The sequence below is a fragment of the Myxocyprinus asiaticus genome, chromosome 43 (assembly GCF_019703515.2).
Source record: "Myxocyprinus asiaticus isolate MX2 ecotype Aquarium Trade chromosome 43, UBuf_Myxa_2, whole genome shotgun sequence".
Classification (NCBI taxonomy): Eukaryota; Metazoa; Chordata; class Actinopteri; order Cypriniformes; family Catostomidae; genus Myxocyprinus; species Myxocyprinus asiaticus.
The window spans coordinates 12,791,429-12,807,951 of record NC_059386.1 but is presented as its reverse complement, the minus strand read 5'-3'; the positions used below and the strand labels follow the sequence as shown (position 1 = coordinate 12,807,951).

The window sequence follows — 16,523 nt, the reverse complement described above, 5'->3', positions numbered from 1 at the left end:
GAGGTAAAATGGGTAGTGAATGCTGTTTCGTGTGGACTTAAAAGCTAACCCTAAAATCACATCAATTAACATCCGGTTGATGTTAACCTCACAGATGCGTGAGATTTAAAATTGGTCAGAAGAACAAAAAAAAAATTGTTGGTTTGTGCATAGTTTATGCCAACTTATCTGGCTAACCAAGTAAGCCATTTTGAAGAATGAGATCCCAAACATTCAGCAGATGTCATAAACCTCTTATTATTATTGGTGATATTCCCACTGAAAAACATTAGAAAATCAAACACTAAACTGAACATTTATATGCTTAACCAGTCCCAAAACTGTAAGCAGACTGTCCCAATAGATGCACCTGAGTGTAGACCTTATTTTCCACTGTGCATAAGCTGGATATTATTTTCACGGTTTTAAAGGGATTAAGAAAAACTGTGACTGAACAATGCCGTGAGGTTCAGACTAGGGAGTTCAAACTTACCCTTTTTGTCAGCTGGGTGTCCATCATAAAGTTATGTACATGTTTTTCAGCTTTGGTTAATTCCAGTTTTTTTGCGACCACAGCAACCACCAAAGCAGTGCATCCAGCACCCTGACAAAAAACAAACAAAAACACCAAACACATTTCTATAATCAACCTTAAAGTAATTGTTCAAATGAAACCTAATAATGAAAAATCTGCCATTTCTATCGACCCTCATGTTGTTTTAAACCCATATGACTTTTTTTGTCTTTCATGGAATACAGAAGATGTTGTTGTTAGCATCAGTCACCATTAACTTTTTTTTTTTTTCCATACAGAAGAAAGTCATTTGGGTTTGTAATGACATGAGGGTGAGTAAATATAATTTTTATTTTTGGGCAAATTATCCCCTTGAGTTTGAGGTCTAAAGCAAACTACATGCAACATTAAAACACATCACTTGCCATAATGCCAGTAAGGAGACAGACCCCTTTTCCACAATATGTGTTGGGGACCATATCCCCATATCCAATGGTTAGAAAAGTTATTGAGATCAACCACATGGCTCCTAGAAAGTTGCTGGTTACATCCATGTTGTCATGGTATCTAAGGGAAAATAGTAAAAAAATCAAATAAACATTATAACATATTTAATTCCTCTGCATTCACCTATGACTGAATAATCTGTATAAAGGGTAATCAATCAGGAATTTTTTTTTGGCTAATTTGTCTCACATTATACGTTTAAGTAGTTTTCGATTGTTCAAGGACTTGTTGTTGTTGTAAGCTAATACTTAATTGGCTAATTGAGGGATAAAGCTGACTTGGGACACAATTGACTTAGTTTCCAAGTCTATTTAACTGCTGTTTAAAAGGTTACGCAGCACACACAGGGGGCCTCCAGGTATGCAACATGAGAGATTTGATACTTTATAAGGTTTAACAGGTTGAGAGGAAGGCAGAGTATCTTTTTTCTCTGTAATGGTGTGTTTTGATGCTTTGGTACCTGTGAACTGAAAATTCAACTCACCCATATTGAATATTTTTAAACAATACTTCAACACATAGCAACCAACTTATTACTCATTTACACAGTTTCAACATGTACATATACAGTGGATCCAAAAAGGTATTTGGACACTTAAAGGAATGTTATGGGTTTAATACAAGTTAATTTCCGAATTGTTCTTTGTTTATAAAAAAAAAAAAAAAAGCAACAATCGTGGTTACAGTGAGGCATTTACAATGGAATTCAATGGGGCGAGTCCATTAATGTTCAAATACTCTCTATTTAAAAAAAATAGCCACAAGACTTAAACATTATACATGTTAACATGATTTTAGTGTGATAAAATCGCTTACAGGGTTTACCAGCGTACACATAAAAAAAAAAAAAAAAAAAAAAAAAGGATTTAATCCTAGAACATTTTGTCACAAATTGATTTCATTGCATTCTATCTATTTCAGTTTTGTAAAATGGAAGTTTACTACTATCCATTTGAGTTGAGACTACATGAATGCTTTTTGTGGTGTTAATGTAGCATTGCTAAAACTGGGCAGGGGATTTCCATTTCCCAACATTTCTTTGCATGGCAGAGTAAATATTAAAATGAATTGTTATTTTATGTGTTTTGGTTCAAGGTGAATATAAAGGGTGACACTCGTTAGTGTTTAATGTCTTATTTTGAGATTTAGAAGAGTTTCTGTTATGTTGGAATTTTGGGGGTTACCATTATGGTGAAGAGTGGAGCTTGAGCTAATGATGAGGACAGGTAGATGTCACACAAGAAATTGATTGCTCACTTCATTTGAGAAATTACTGTGCTAATAATAGCATAGTTACTAGACTAAAAGAGATTTATTTGAGTTAAATTGACACGTCTAATTTTGTTTGGTTTACTACTGTAAGTTCTTTCTACACAACGTGTTTGTGTCTATAGATTATTTTTGTAATCGAATAATCTAACGATTATTCTGACGATTAATCGGGAAAAATATTTAAAAACTCAGATTGCATAAAGTTGTCAAGGTGAAGTCACGTTTGGCTAAAATGCGGTCATTAGCCTAAGTTTTGATGCACTCTACAATTAAATAACAACCACAAAACAATTTTGCAAACAATATCTAAAGCCAACAGACACCCAAAGCAGATCTATAATATAAAAAATGTATATATTTCAAGCTGACAGAGATTGGTTACTCTAAGGCTCCGTTTCCACCTGGTATAATGATGCGTCTCGGGTGATCCGATCACATGTGGTCAGGTGAGACACATCGCTGTTTATACCTGGTCACTTAAATGTGTCTCCTGTGACCACTTGGATCTGGAGAGGAGGGTTTCATGACGACACACATCAATCACTAGGTCAGTGTGTTACTGCATGATAATACAGCGCAACAAAGTCAGAAAAGACAAAGAAAGCACGAAAAAATGGCATGCTGTTTCTCCCAGATGTGGTTGAAATTTAATCTAAGCACAAACGCAAACATCTCAAATGCAATGTGGACACATGCGTTTTTGACCACATTCATATGTGGTTTTTGCGATCTGATCACAAAACGTTTTAGACCCCGTTTAGACCTGTATTTAGGGCTGACCGCATGTGATCAGATCACCCGAAACACATCTTAATACCAGGCGGAAACGGGGTCTAGGAGTGCAAGATCAACTTTTTCTTTAACTAGTTCAACACGATCTAGATATTTCAGTTTAAAACTCAAATATGGGAAAACAGGCCATGGAAATAAAATATTTTATCTTTTCGGAAACAATATCTGCCCACCAATCTTGTTTATTGAGGATAAGTAATATTCATGTGAACTATTTTATTTCTTTATTTCTATTTTTATTTCATGAACTATTTTATAGAGATATACAAGTCAATTTTTTTTTTTTTAAATATCACTTGCAACACAGAATACAATATTAACAGTAATCGCATCATTGAGTGATACATGTTTCCACTCATTTCTCCTTCAGGTAAGCCAAAGTTTTATATTGTGTCTGTGGGGCTCGTATGGATTCAGTCAGATTTACTGAGCAAAAGCGTTTGTGCATCTGTCACTGCTTGTGTAACTTTAATTAAGTCCGACGGACGTCTTTGTCATTATATTATTTTATGTTGCTTCATAAAAGCCTATATTGCAAACGACTGTGTAGATAAATAGGCTCAGAGTGTGTTTTTTTGCTGAGTTCAGCATGTCCCGCACGGAAACGAATGTTTCGCCTTCTCTTGCACATCTAGAAGCGCAGCACCATACATTAAATGCAGATGAGCTTACCGCATGTGTCCAGTGGGTCTGTGGAAACTGGATGTCTTCTTTTTGAGTTCTGTTGCATTGCTGAAGTGATGTTTTGGTTTTTCAGGTCCTGCAATGTTTTTCAAATCTTAAGTGAAGTGCTCTGACAAAGCTTACACCTCTTGTTGTTATGTGATTGGACCCTCGTCCACTGGACTGCGTCACTTCTGCCTTATTTTTGATTTGTTGATTTGGCAATTTTGTAATCGAGGAATTTTTTTTAATCGAGTAATCAAATTAAATAGAGTTATTGTTACTGTAATTTTATGTTAAGAAAACTAATTTCAGACACGTTGAACCACTATCTACAATTACAGGTGCACTCAGTAACGTCTGTCTTTGTGTCATCTTGGACTTACACTGACACCTAGCGGCTTGGATGCAGAATCATTTAAAATCAATAGTTTTCAGTTTCAGATGCCATTGGAGAAATTTAGTATTTGCAGTCAGCCATGATGAATTTAATCAATGAGTGAAAGTGTCAAATAACAGGATGGTTACTGAGATTAAGCAAGTAGTATTCAGCTGGTCATGTGATTCTAACATGGCAGCCCCCATGTGTGGACCCACTCCATGTAGAATAAAACAGCTTTTATAAGATTACTGATATGACTGGAGTCTTCATTTTAATGTGAGTGGCCATGAGTTCCTTCATATATTGCAAAATTACAATTCATGTTAAACTTTTTTAATGAGGAAAAAATGACTGAGTGCACCTTTAAATCAAGTTCAGCCAAAGAGCTATTTTTTTTTTTTTTTGAGTGTATACTTTTGAAACAATGTTTATTTTAACATACTGGCCCCATTCACGTTCAATGTAAGTGCCTTACTGTAGCCACAATTTTTGCTTTTTATGGCATTCATAAAATATATATTTTTTTATTTTAACCCCTTTTTCTCCCAATTTGGAATGCCCAATTCCCACTACTTAGTAGGTCCTCGTGGTGGCGCGGTTACTCACCTCAATCCGGGTGGCGGAGGACAATTCTCAGTTGCCTCCGCTTCTGAGACTGTCAATCTGCGCAGCTTATCACGTGGCTCGTTGTGCATGACACCGCGGAGACTCCACACATGGAGGCTCATGCTACTCTCTGCGATCCATGCACAACTTGCCACGCGCCCCATTGAGAGCGAGAACCCCTAATCGTGACCACGAGGAGATTACCCCATGTGACTCTACCCTCCCTAGCAACCGGGCCAATTTGGTTGATTAGGAGACCTGGCTGGAGTCACTCAGCATGGCATTCATCAATTTTTAAGTGTAGCATCAGTGTCCAAATAATTTTTTGGGTCATTGTATTGTATTTGCATTGATTGGAGCTTCATCATCAGCCTCATGGTCTCCTAAATGCCTTAAGTTTTCTCCCATTCACTACACCAAACTAAGCTGGCCACCTTTCGCATGCCCTCACAGTCCAGGCGGCGATGATCCACAGGGAAATGGTGAACACCAGCAGCACTGTGCCGGGACAAATAGTCATGAGGGTCTTCATGACAAAACGTGTGTTGAAGTTTATCTTGTTGAGAGCACCGATACTGCGAGACGAAGCATCGGTAAAGAGTTTGCTATGAAGCAACATGACCCGAGCGATGAGGTACAGACGGAGAAACATGGGAATGGACAGGATGATATCCACATCGGCATCCGTTTTGGACGGCGTGTAGGAAAAGGCTAGCCGTGCCGTCCATGTGAAGGTGTAGTTGCCGGGGATGGGATGTATGGCGCACACCAGGATCTCCAAGCAGATAAAGAAGATGCGCTCGTAGGTCATGGCTATCCTCCAGTCGTCTGCGCCATTGTCCACCATGAATAACTATTCAGAGACAAAGTAAAGAAAAACACTGTTAGTGAGACTTTCCACAAATAGGGAATAAAGTAGGATCTGAAACTCTAAATTTTTCTCTTAAAGCAAATTGTCAGAGAAAGGAGGTGCTTAACCTTTAGAAAATGTTAATCGTCAAGTTTCTGAGGTTTTTTATAAGCTGTTTAATTTTACATACATTTTTGAGGTTTGCAAATAGTTTAAAAGCCATTAAATAAACATCAAAAATATCCATTTTAAATTTTGACCAATTAAATATTAATCTTTTAATCAGTTAGTATTAACAATATAAATCAAATATTCATAATAAATATGTAAAAAAAAATTATACCAGAATGGATAACAGGTTTGCAAATTTAGCCTAAATTAAGCTATAATTTAGTAGGAGCTAGCTAGTTTGAGACAAAATGTTGGTTTATATATAGATAAATTGATATTTCCTATAAATGTTTAGAAACAAATATTTGTTTGATCATTTTTCTTACAATAACTTTGGTAATATGGCTTACTGGTTGAGCTAGATGAATCCATTATAACAATTTATGTAAAAATTTGTTTTAAAATTAATCAAAATGTGTTAATTAAAAACAACTTAAACTCGTTTATGAGGGAATGAACTACTCATCCTATAAAGCATTCCGAATGATGTGATCGAATAAAAAACAACAATATAATATAAAACAATTGAATGCAAGTATAAAAATAATATACTTTAACCCTTTCGCACGTGCGATCAAACTGGTGTTTACACTAGGTTGGCTTTATCGGCGTACGATCAAACAGGTGTGATCAGCATTCATGCTGCTGTTTATGAGCAAAAGAGGTACTGAAGCGGTTTTCATAATGAATCAGCTGCTCAAATAGTCTTTTCAACATCATAATATCTTTATTTTTATATGTTACAAACATTCAAACAATCACTAAATAAAAGTTTAAAGCCGTTACCATCAGAGCACACTGTTATGATGCAGCAATGCGGCCATGTTTTCTGATGTCAAAGAATATACAAACTAGTCAGTCCACTCGAGCCTTCTCCCGTTCCATCCGTCACTCATTCTAAATACTTCCGGTACTGGGAAACTGGAAGGGATAGTTTTTTAGAACCTTCTATGCTTCTATAACGAACTCAGAATCCCATGTTGCATTACATGTAAACAACATGGCGGCGCGCATCTCTGGCAAGCGCATTTGCGATCGCATCTTATCTATCATAATCAATCATTATAAACATCTAAAAACCACATTAGATGTTTGATAATATATAATCTGTCCTTCAGTGCATCTGCTGTGAAGTGTAATGTAAGTTTTTTTTTTATTACAGCGTGCATTAAAGAACTCACGCTGGGGTGTCTGTCAGTACAGGAGAAACTCACGTGCGAAAAGGTTAAGGTTATTGCAAAATATTCATATATTGTATATACAAATATATCAGTTTGAGAGTGTAGGGAAACTCGATGATGTCATTAGCAGTGCTTCATTGGAGTGCACGGTCACTGTAGAGCTCTATTGCTGCTGCTTCTGTGGCAACAGTGAGATCTCTGATTGGTGGATCTCTCTTCGGGATTATGGATTTTGTAGTTCTTAACTGAGAATTCAGCAATAAACACATGGTAGGTATCTCTTAAAAGGTTGATATGTTATTGTTAGCAATGATTTTCTTTACATAGGAAAATTAATAGTTTATAACATAAAACTCTTGATTGTAAATATAAAAACTATATATTTTAAGTTTATGGCAAAATATTCAGATAAATAATTTTTTTTAGGAGAAACGGTGGGGAATCATCATGGTTACTTGTGTAACCTCCATTCCCTGATGGAGGGAATGAGACGTTGTGTCAATGTAGTGACACTAGGGGTCACTCTTGGGAGCCCGAGACACCTCTGGTCTTTGATAAAAGGCCAATGAAAATTGGCGAGTGGTATTTGCATACCACTCCCCCGGACATAGGTGTGTAAAAGGAGCTGGTATGCAACCACTCATTCAGGTTTTATGCTGAGGAGCCGATATAAGGTCCGGCCATTTCAGCGGGTAGTTCAGCGTTGTGGCAGGAGGGACACAACGTCTCGTTCCCTCCATCAGGGAACGGAGGTTACACAAGTAACCATGACGTTCCCTATCTGTCACTCACTCGACGTTGTGTCGATGTAGTGACACTAGGGGTCCCTATACGAAATGCCACAACTGGCTGAACTGTGTTACGTAAACTGGCGGTGTGTGGTGGGCAGACTACTGTGTGCCTCATAGCCAGCACACCAGGTCAGCACGTAACCTCCCCCAACATAGTTATGAGTGTCGAACGGCCCTTGGGGACAAGTTGACTACCCAAAAGATTGAGACAGGCTTAACCCAGTCGTGGCCTCTTTTCCCCTTCTCTTTTTTCCACTCCCTAAAAAAGAAGGGGGATTATCCGACTGGGCTGCCAGGTCTAGTCGGGGGTGTCCCACCAAAGGGGAAGACACCGCGGAGACCACACCTTGCCCAAAGAGAGGGGGGGATATTTAAGTGGAAGAATATGTCACATGGTCTTTCCAACCATGTGGAGTCTTCAAGGTAGATCCTATCCAATGGGGGCGGAGTTACTACAAACATGGAGACTGAGGCAGAGGGGCTCTGCCCAAGGAAGACACAGTTTGCCAACAGGGAAACGAATTAGCGGAAGATATATATCGCATGGGGTTAGCCTTACAGGGAACCGCCACATGCGGAGCACCTACCCCAGAACAGGACTCTTAGTTAGCACATGTACTGGGCTGGCAGCGAGTCTCTCCGAAAACTCGACTGCCACAGGGCTCAGAGGAAGTCAACCAGGGAACAAAACTTGTGAATACTACTGGGAATTAATGGCGCACGTCTTCAGCTCAAAAGGAGGTGGAAGGCGCTATGTGCAAGCGATAAACCCGGCCGGCTATCCTGGGCTTATCTGCTTGTATTGCGTGCCACTACCTGGGACGAAACCGGTTCCATCCAGAGGTTGTAGAACCTTGCAAAGGTGTTGGGTGTTGCCCAGCCCACTGCTCTGCAAATGTCTGTTAGAGAGGCACCCCTGGCCAGCGCCCAGGAAGCCGCTACACCCCTGGTAGAATGGGTTCGTAGCCCTACCGGGGGCGGCATGTCCTGGGCGTGATATGCCATAGTTATGGCATCAATGAGCCAGTGGGCGATCCTCTGCTTGGAGACAGCGCTTCCTTTCTGCTGTGCACCAAAGCAGACAAAGAGCTGCTCAGAGATTCTAAAGCTCTGCATGTGATCCAAATAGATGCGTAAAGCGCACACCGGACATAGCAACGACCTGGTCCCTAAAAGGGGTGGTGGGAACCTTGGGCACATACTCTCAGGATCTTGTGAGAGTAACCCGGACCAAACTCCAGGCACGTTTCGCTGACAGAGAACACTTGCAGGTCTCCTACCCTTTTGATGAAAGTGAGCGCAGTCAGGAGGGCAGTCTTCAAGGAGAGTGCCTTAAGCTCAGCTGACTGCAAAGGCTCAAAGGGGGCTCTCTGTAGACCCTGAAGAACTACAGAGAAGTCCCATGAGGGGACGAGGCGCAGTCTGGAGGGATTCAGCCTCTTAGGAACCTGATAATCAGGTCGTGCTTCCCTAAGGACTTACCGTCGACTGCGTCGTGGTGTGCTGCTCTGGCGGCAACATACACCTTCAAGGTGGAAGGTAACAGCCTCCCTTCCAACCTCTCCTGCAGGAAGGAAAGCACTGTTCCGACTGCGCATCTCTGGGGTCTTCCCGTCGGGAAGAACACAACTTAGCAAACAGATGCCACTTAAAGGCATACAGGTGCCTCGTAGAGGGGGCCCTAGCCTGAGTGATCGTGTCTACCACCGCAGGTCCAGGGGCCAGACATGGAGATTCCAGAGGTCTGGTCGCGGGTGCCAGAGGGTGCCCCGTCCCTGAGAAAGAATGTCCTTCCTCAGGTGAATTTGCCGGGGGGGGGGGTGGGGGGGGCTTTCGCGAGGAGCGACGAGTCAGTCTCCTCCTTGATGCCTGGCTCAATATATCGACCTCGCCCTACAGATCATTGGTTCCACGTTCACTGTGGGGATGGCGGATCCCGAGCCAGAGTTCCACGTCATGGCCGCCGCCGAGCCAGAGTTCCACGTCATGGCCGCCGCCGAGCCAGAGTTCCATGACATGGCCGCCGCCGAACCAGAGTTCCACGACTTGGCCGCCGCCGAGCCACAGTTTCTCATCATGGTCACTGAGCTAGCACCATCTTTTGCACCATGCCACGTCACAGCAACGCCTCAGCTTGCTCCATGCCACATCACAGTAACGCCTTAGCCTGCTCCATGCCACGTCACAGCCACACCTGAGCAGTTGGACCTGGAGATGGTTCCCACCCTTATACCCACCCTTAATTCTCCTGAGCAGGCAAGGGGAACTTTCTCACCACGCCACGCCCCACACCTCAAGACACCCCCCCCCCCAGCTCCCTACAGAACTTTGGAACTTTGTAATGTTTTTTGTGTTTGTTCTTGTGTTGGGGCGTTTGGAGCCGCCCCTTAGTGGTGGGGGGGATATGTAATATGTATTTTTTTGATTCATGTCTTTTATTTTGAAATGTTTAGTTCCTGTTCCCTTGTCATGTGATTTCATGTTTTCCCTCCATGTTCATGTGTCATGTTTTCATTGGTTTATTGTTTAATTATCTTGTTATCAGTTCTGTTTATTCATTGGTTTATGTTCTCCCATTTCTTGTATTTAAGCCCTCATGTTTTCCATTGTCCTTTGTCAAGTATTGAATGTGAATGTATGTGTTTGGTACGCTGTTGTTAAGTCAAGTCATGCCATGTTAATTCTAGTTCATGTTTTGTTTTTGTTCAAGTTTGAAGTATGGTTATTGGATTTCACGTTTGGATTACTACACTTTGTAAATAAACTGCACTTGGGTTCTCTTCACTCCTTCGTCATCGTCATTGCCAGCAGCCAGCATCGTTACAGTTTGTTAACATTAGTAAATGCATTAGGTATCATGAACTGACAATGAACAATAATTATTTACACTATTTATTCATCTTGGTTAATGTTAATTCTATAAAAATACAATTGTTAATTTTGAGTTAATGTTAGTTCATTATGCAATAACTGATGCTAACATCTCAACTTTTAATTAAAAAAATTAAAATTAGTTTGTTGAAATGAACATTAATCAAGATTAACAAGTGCTGTTAAAGTTTTGTTCATTGTTAGTTCATGTTAACTAATGTAGTTCACTAATGTTAACACAAAGTAATGTTACCAGTTTATCGAACATGTAAACACGGGAATTTTTGCATCTTATGTTTTAAAAAATAAAGTAATGGGACACCAATGGCTTTTCGTGGAAAGTGTAGAGTAGGAAAACATTTCATGTTCCTCCAGAATGATTTATTCAAAGGGATGTTTGTGACTGTATTATGAGGGTGGTGATGTGAAAAGCTCTACCTGCTCTCTGTACCTTCTTCCTGCACCTCACTTCACCTCAGCAGACTGTAATCTCAACCTCAGTCTGTCAGGCTCTGCCAACATGCATTGCTCAATGGTTTCTTTTAAACTTATCACATGCCCGACAGAGCAAAGTTTCTCTCCACTTGACCGGCAGGCTCAGGAGTCACAATGCATTTTCTACTCCTGCTTCTTACAAAATCTACATTTCCCTTCCTGCTCTGTCCCACAGATATTTCCCTCCAGAAAAAAATATTACTGTCCTTCTGGTTTGCTCCGCAACAGTGAGCACTCATTTTGACAGCAGCCTTGATTATGGGAGTATCCGAACCAGCTCCAAAAAGAATCACAACATTACAAACTTTGAACCAAAAAAGTATATGAAAATTGGAAAGAAAAAAATAAAGGAACAAGACTGTATTTAAAATGTTTTATGAGGAAACTACTCATCCCATGAAGCATTTTGAATGATGTAATCCAATCAAAAACAAACGTTTAATATAAAATACTGATTGTAAGTATACATTTACGTTTATTGCAAAATATTCAGATACTTGTATCAGTAGTTTGAGAACATGGGGAGATAAACTCAATTACCAATGCTTCATTGGGTGGGCAGTCACTGCTGAGCTCTTTTGCTTTTACATAGCAGCAGGAGTACTCTGATTGGTCGGTCTCTCCTCAGGATTATGGGTAGTGAGTTCTTTACTGGGAATTCAGCATTTAAATGCATCTTTTAAAAAAATAAGTTGAAATCATACTAGATTACTTCTACACAAGCATATACCATTGCTTAACAATTTTAGAGTTCATGATAGGTATGCCTTGGAAGATTTAATCATTACCGTTAAAGGGATAGTTCACCAAAAAATGAAAATTCTCTCATCATTTACTTACATTCATACCATCCCAGATGTGTATGACTTTCACAAACAAAGATTTTTATAAGAATATCTCAGCTCTGTTGGTTCATACAATGCAAGTGAATGGTGACCAGAACTTTAAAGGTCCAAAAAGCACATAAAGACAGCATAAAAGTAATCCATATGACTCCATTGGTTTAATCCATGTCTTTTGAAGATATATGATTGGTGTGGGTAAGAAATAGATCAATATTAGTCCCTTTACTATAAATCTCCACTTTCAGAATTTATAATAAAAAATACTTAAATGTAGGGCTGTCACGATTATGAAATTTGGCTGACGATTAATTGTTAAACAAATAATTGTGATTATGATGATTAATTGTCTGTTTTAGGGCTTTCAAGATGAATTGTCATAAATTGTCATATTTCTTAAGGTGTGCTTTTTTCTGCATGTGTGCTTCATACACCTTACGAAGTCATTTTTAAATATTTAACTTGAAATATACAGTATAAATCAAATAATAAAAAAGGGATGTGTGATTTCCTTTTAAGGCTTTAAAAACATATGAATAACATGACAAATAATGTTTTAAATATCAAAATATTTCTAAATACTTTAAAAACTTAAAGTCTCTCTTTTTGGTCAACTTTAGTTTTGGTCAATTTTACATTTACACTGTTGTTTTTGAACTCATATTTTACATTATATATTTTTATAAAAAATCTAATATATGTGTATATATACAGTATATATATATATAGATAGATAGATAGATAGATAGATAGATATTATTAAATAGTAAAATATTTCTGTCCTAATTTCTTCACTTTCACACGTTATTCAAATGCTCTGATTAAACCCACAAGCCATTCTTTTTCATGAAGCAAAACCTTCGAGAATTAGTTTCATCATTTCATCACTCCACAGAAATAGGGTTAGCCTGCATCTCCTCTGTGTCACTGCATGTATGAACCAGGAACATTTGCCATTACACAATCGTTTAAAGTGAAACCGAAGCACTTTGTGTTCATTATCACAGTGAGTTTATACATGTTAGTTTTTATATTCGCGGGAGTTTGGCGTGAGCCTCTGCTGACAGCGCATGCATCAGAGCGCTCTTCCGGACGGGAGCTTGTTGATGTCCGCGGTGCGGCTCAGTGACGCTTTGACTTTGAGTTCAACTAAATGACACACAATGGCATTTATACAGTATATTAGCTTAAAATCCCCTTATTTGGGCATTAAAATTTTATTGGAATAAGAATACCCAATAATGGCGTTTAGACCAAATAACAGCGATCAGACAGTTATTTAATAATCGCGACAGGCCTACTTAAACATTTTTCTTACCCACACCCATCATATCACTTCTGAAGATATGGATTTTATTGGCCTTTATGTGCTTTTTGGAGCTTCTGGCCACCATTCACTTGCATTGTATGGACCTACAGAGCTGAAATATTCTTCTAAAAATCTTTGTTTGTGTTCAGCAGAAGAAAGAAAGTCATACACATCTGGGATGGCATTAGAGGGAATGATGAGAATATAATTAATTTATTTGAGTGAACTATCCCTTTAAAAATCTATTTCTCTATGAAGAAAACGGTATTCTGGAACCCGACTATTGCGCTGTATTCTCTTAGATTCCCCTGTCCCTCTTAAATGCTCTGTGCTAATCAACTGCAGTTCCTTTCTAAGCTTCAATCATCTCAAGGTCTACTCGACTGCCACCATCAGCCAGAGTGATGCAGTCAGCACAATTCAAAGGCTTCTGCTGACAGACTATATCCAATGTGACTGTGGCTACCTGATATGAGAAAAAGGGCAAATGATAAACCACTGATGCCATATGTGCAAACGGGTCTCCTGCCTTCTTATGACACCAGGCTATTTCACACAGTAATGGGTTTATGCAGAGCATAACCGAGTTATTCTCTAATATGGGTTTTTGCTTGGGGCTTCAAGAGCGTGTTTCAAAGGTTTCTGCTATTTTCATTTCACATAGTCGTGCCATTCTGCAAACAAAAAAAAAGAAAGAAAGAAAACATTTTCTTAATTAGTATTTTTGTCTTGTTTTCAGAGAATATTTATTTTATTAATATTGTTTTTCTTTACCCACAGGCAAACTTCTTTGTTCTTTAAGCATAAGCCTTACTAAATTTACTTAATTTATGCTTTAGAACTGTTTGCCAATGGGATGGGAAAATAAACTTAATTTAGTAAAAGTAAATTTATCTTGTTTTAATGTTTAGATATTTTTACTGGAAAACAAGACAAAAAATAATGGTTAAAAAAAATAAATAAATATATATATATATATATATATATATATATATATATATATATATATATTTATTTATTTTTTTTTATTTTTTTTTGCATTGTAGTATGAAACCTTAAATTTAGAGAGTTTAATTACATTTATGGTCAGTTATTCACTCCACCTAGCTTGCTCAACTCACAACGCCTGTATCGTAAGGATGAAAAAATATCCAGATGTTTGAATAACTCACATTAAATATAACCATATAAAACCTGGAAGAAGATAAATGAAAATCTCAAAATATAAACTGGCATGCTGCCAAGTAACCTCTTTTTAGCCTGAATTACTCATTAAGAAAAGAAATATGTTGCTCCATTTCTGGAAGCAAAATGAGACAACCCAGATCATACATTCAATTAAAAAATACATTAAAATGAAGTTTTTACATTTTCGGAAGTAAATAAGAATGGTGCTTGCCCGTGCAAATGACACCACCACGATGTTAGGGTGTTTTGGGTGGTTGCCAAGGCATTGCTATGCAGTTGCTAAGGTGTTCTGGGTGGTTTCTAAGTGGTTACTTACTGGCCCAAGTCAAAAGAGCCCACACCCAAGTCTCTATGATAAATATGGCTCTGTTCCCTCTTTCAATATAAGTCTATGGGATTTTTGTAAAAACAGCCAGGCAAAAATTGTACGTCTGAATGCTTAGAAAACTAATAGCAAATCACTCCTCAACAAGCTGCAATATTTGAGCTATCATTCATGTACAGTATTAAACTTAAAATAGAAACTGTTTTGACCTTAATAATGTTGTTTAATACTTATGATTAGGGTTTTTAAAGAGCCCCTAACCATAAAACCATTTCCTAACTAGATTCGTTCCGATAAAACAAAGAGCAAAAAGACATTTTGTATTTCTGCGGCATTGCACCAAGTAGCCAGCACACTGTGAACTCTACTTGGGCCAAAATTCAGCTCCTTATTACTATACATTAAACATAAAATTTGCTAATTAGCTGTGACTGTGTCACATCGCACAGCAGTTTCATGTTCAGTGTGGACGATCAATATGCGTGTCGCTGGAATCTTGGTGTAAGGATAAGCAATAGAAATAGTGATGATTGCTTTAGTAAGAATAACTAAAAAAGAACCGTTCACACAGAAAATAAATTCATAACATCTTTTAACAGGTGTTTTTCTAGCTGAAGGATTCCAATAATGAAAAAAGCAGCTCCATTTTAGGCCCTTGAACAACCTACAAACATTAGTCACATGGATCATAGAGCCCCAAAATACAACACTAATCCCTCATATTCATATGAAGAACATGCACAAACACACAGTACGAACGTAAAACACATACTCCCACAACATATTCTAATTCAAATCATAAAACAGGACATGGGATGCTTCCAATCCTAAAAACATTTTTTAGACTTTGGCATTGTCATCTATGTTACTCTCGGCAGAAATCGTAAAGTCAGAAGAGAGGGAGATTTCAAAGGAGATGAGACACACCAAGTGCTTTGAAAGGCCTGAAAATTTTCAGAGATGCTGTAACATTAACCAGGCTGTCTGTTAATTTAGGCTGTTGTTCCGACTTTCCGTGTGAGCGTAACTTAGACAGGGAAACACAAGCTGCCTTCCCAAACAGTGACAGACGCTATCTTACTCAAAGCTTAGCAACAACAACAACAAACCACATAGCCTGCACAAAGAATGATAAGCGTGAAGCGTTAATTTTATTTTATTTGGTCAAAACGTTCTCTGTCACAAAGGGGCCACTTGTCAACTTTGTAGCTTTAAAACTGAGCAATTAAACATTTAAAATGGGTTATGGAAACTACTTGGTGGTAAAACCAATTATGGTAATGGTCAACCTGCAATACAATACTTGAGGGTTATTTACCTTCTAGTATCCAATATTCCAACTGAGTGGTTAAGCGGGTAGTTATGGAAAAATGCTGAATTTGACAACAGAGGGAAAGGTGCACATGTAATGGCCTGGTTACAACAGCTAAGGGTCATTTCAGATAACCTGAACAAGACTGAGAGCATGACTGAGGTAACTAATTCAACCAAGAAAAACCAGAAGGGCTTGATATAGCTATCAATAATAATTGAAAATAGATTTATATTTATACATTATAATAAAAAGCATATTTACTTTTATATATGTAAATATATAATATATTTTAAATATAAAGTATTAAATTAATATATTCTGTTTTTATGTATTATATGTTCTGTATATTCATCATTACTGTATACACAGCAGTGTTGTAGTATTCGGGACCGGACTCGTTATAGTACAGTAATACTGTATTTTGTAAAGCAGAAATGTTTACTTGACTTGAATATAATACTGTACTATAC

At 38.3% G+C, this 16,523-nt stretch overlaps 1 protein-coding gene across 2 annotated transcripts in view; it reads right to left on the bottom strand.

The window, feature by feature from the left end:
* Positions 1 to 16,523, bottom strand: part of LOC127434012 (small conductance calcium-activated potassium channel protein 2-like) — a 61,272-nt gene that overhangs the window by 27,420 nt on the left and 17,329 nt on the right. For both annotated transcript variants that reach the window (XM_051686432.1, XM_051686431.1), the window contains exons 3-5: positions 5,150 to 5,568; positions 919 to 1,060; positions 473 to 583 (exon numbers count right to left, since the gene is read on the bottom strand). In XM_051686432.1, coding sequence (XP_051542392.1) covers positions 473 to 583; positions 919 to 1,060; positions 5,150 to 5,568 — 672 coding nt within the window. The remainder of the gene's footprint in view (positions 1 to 472; positions 584 to 918; positions 1,061 to 5,149; positions 5,569 to 16,523) is intronic.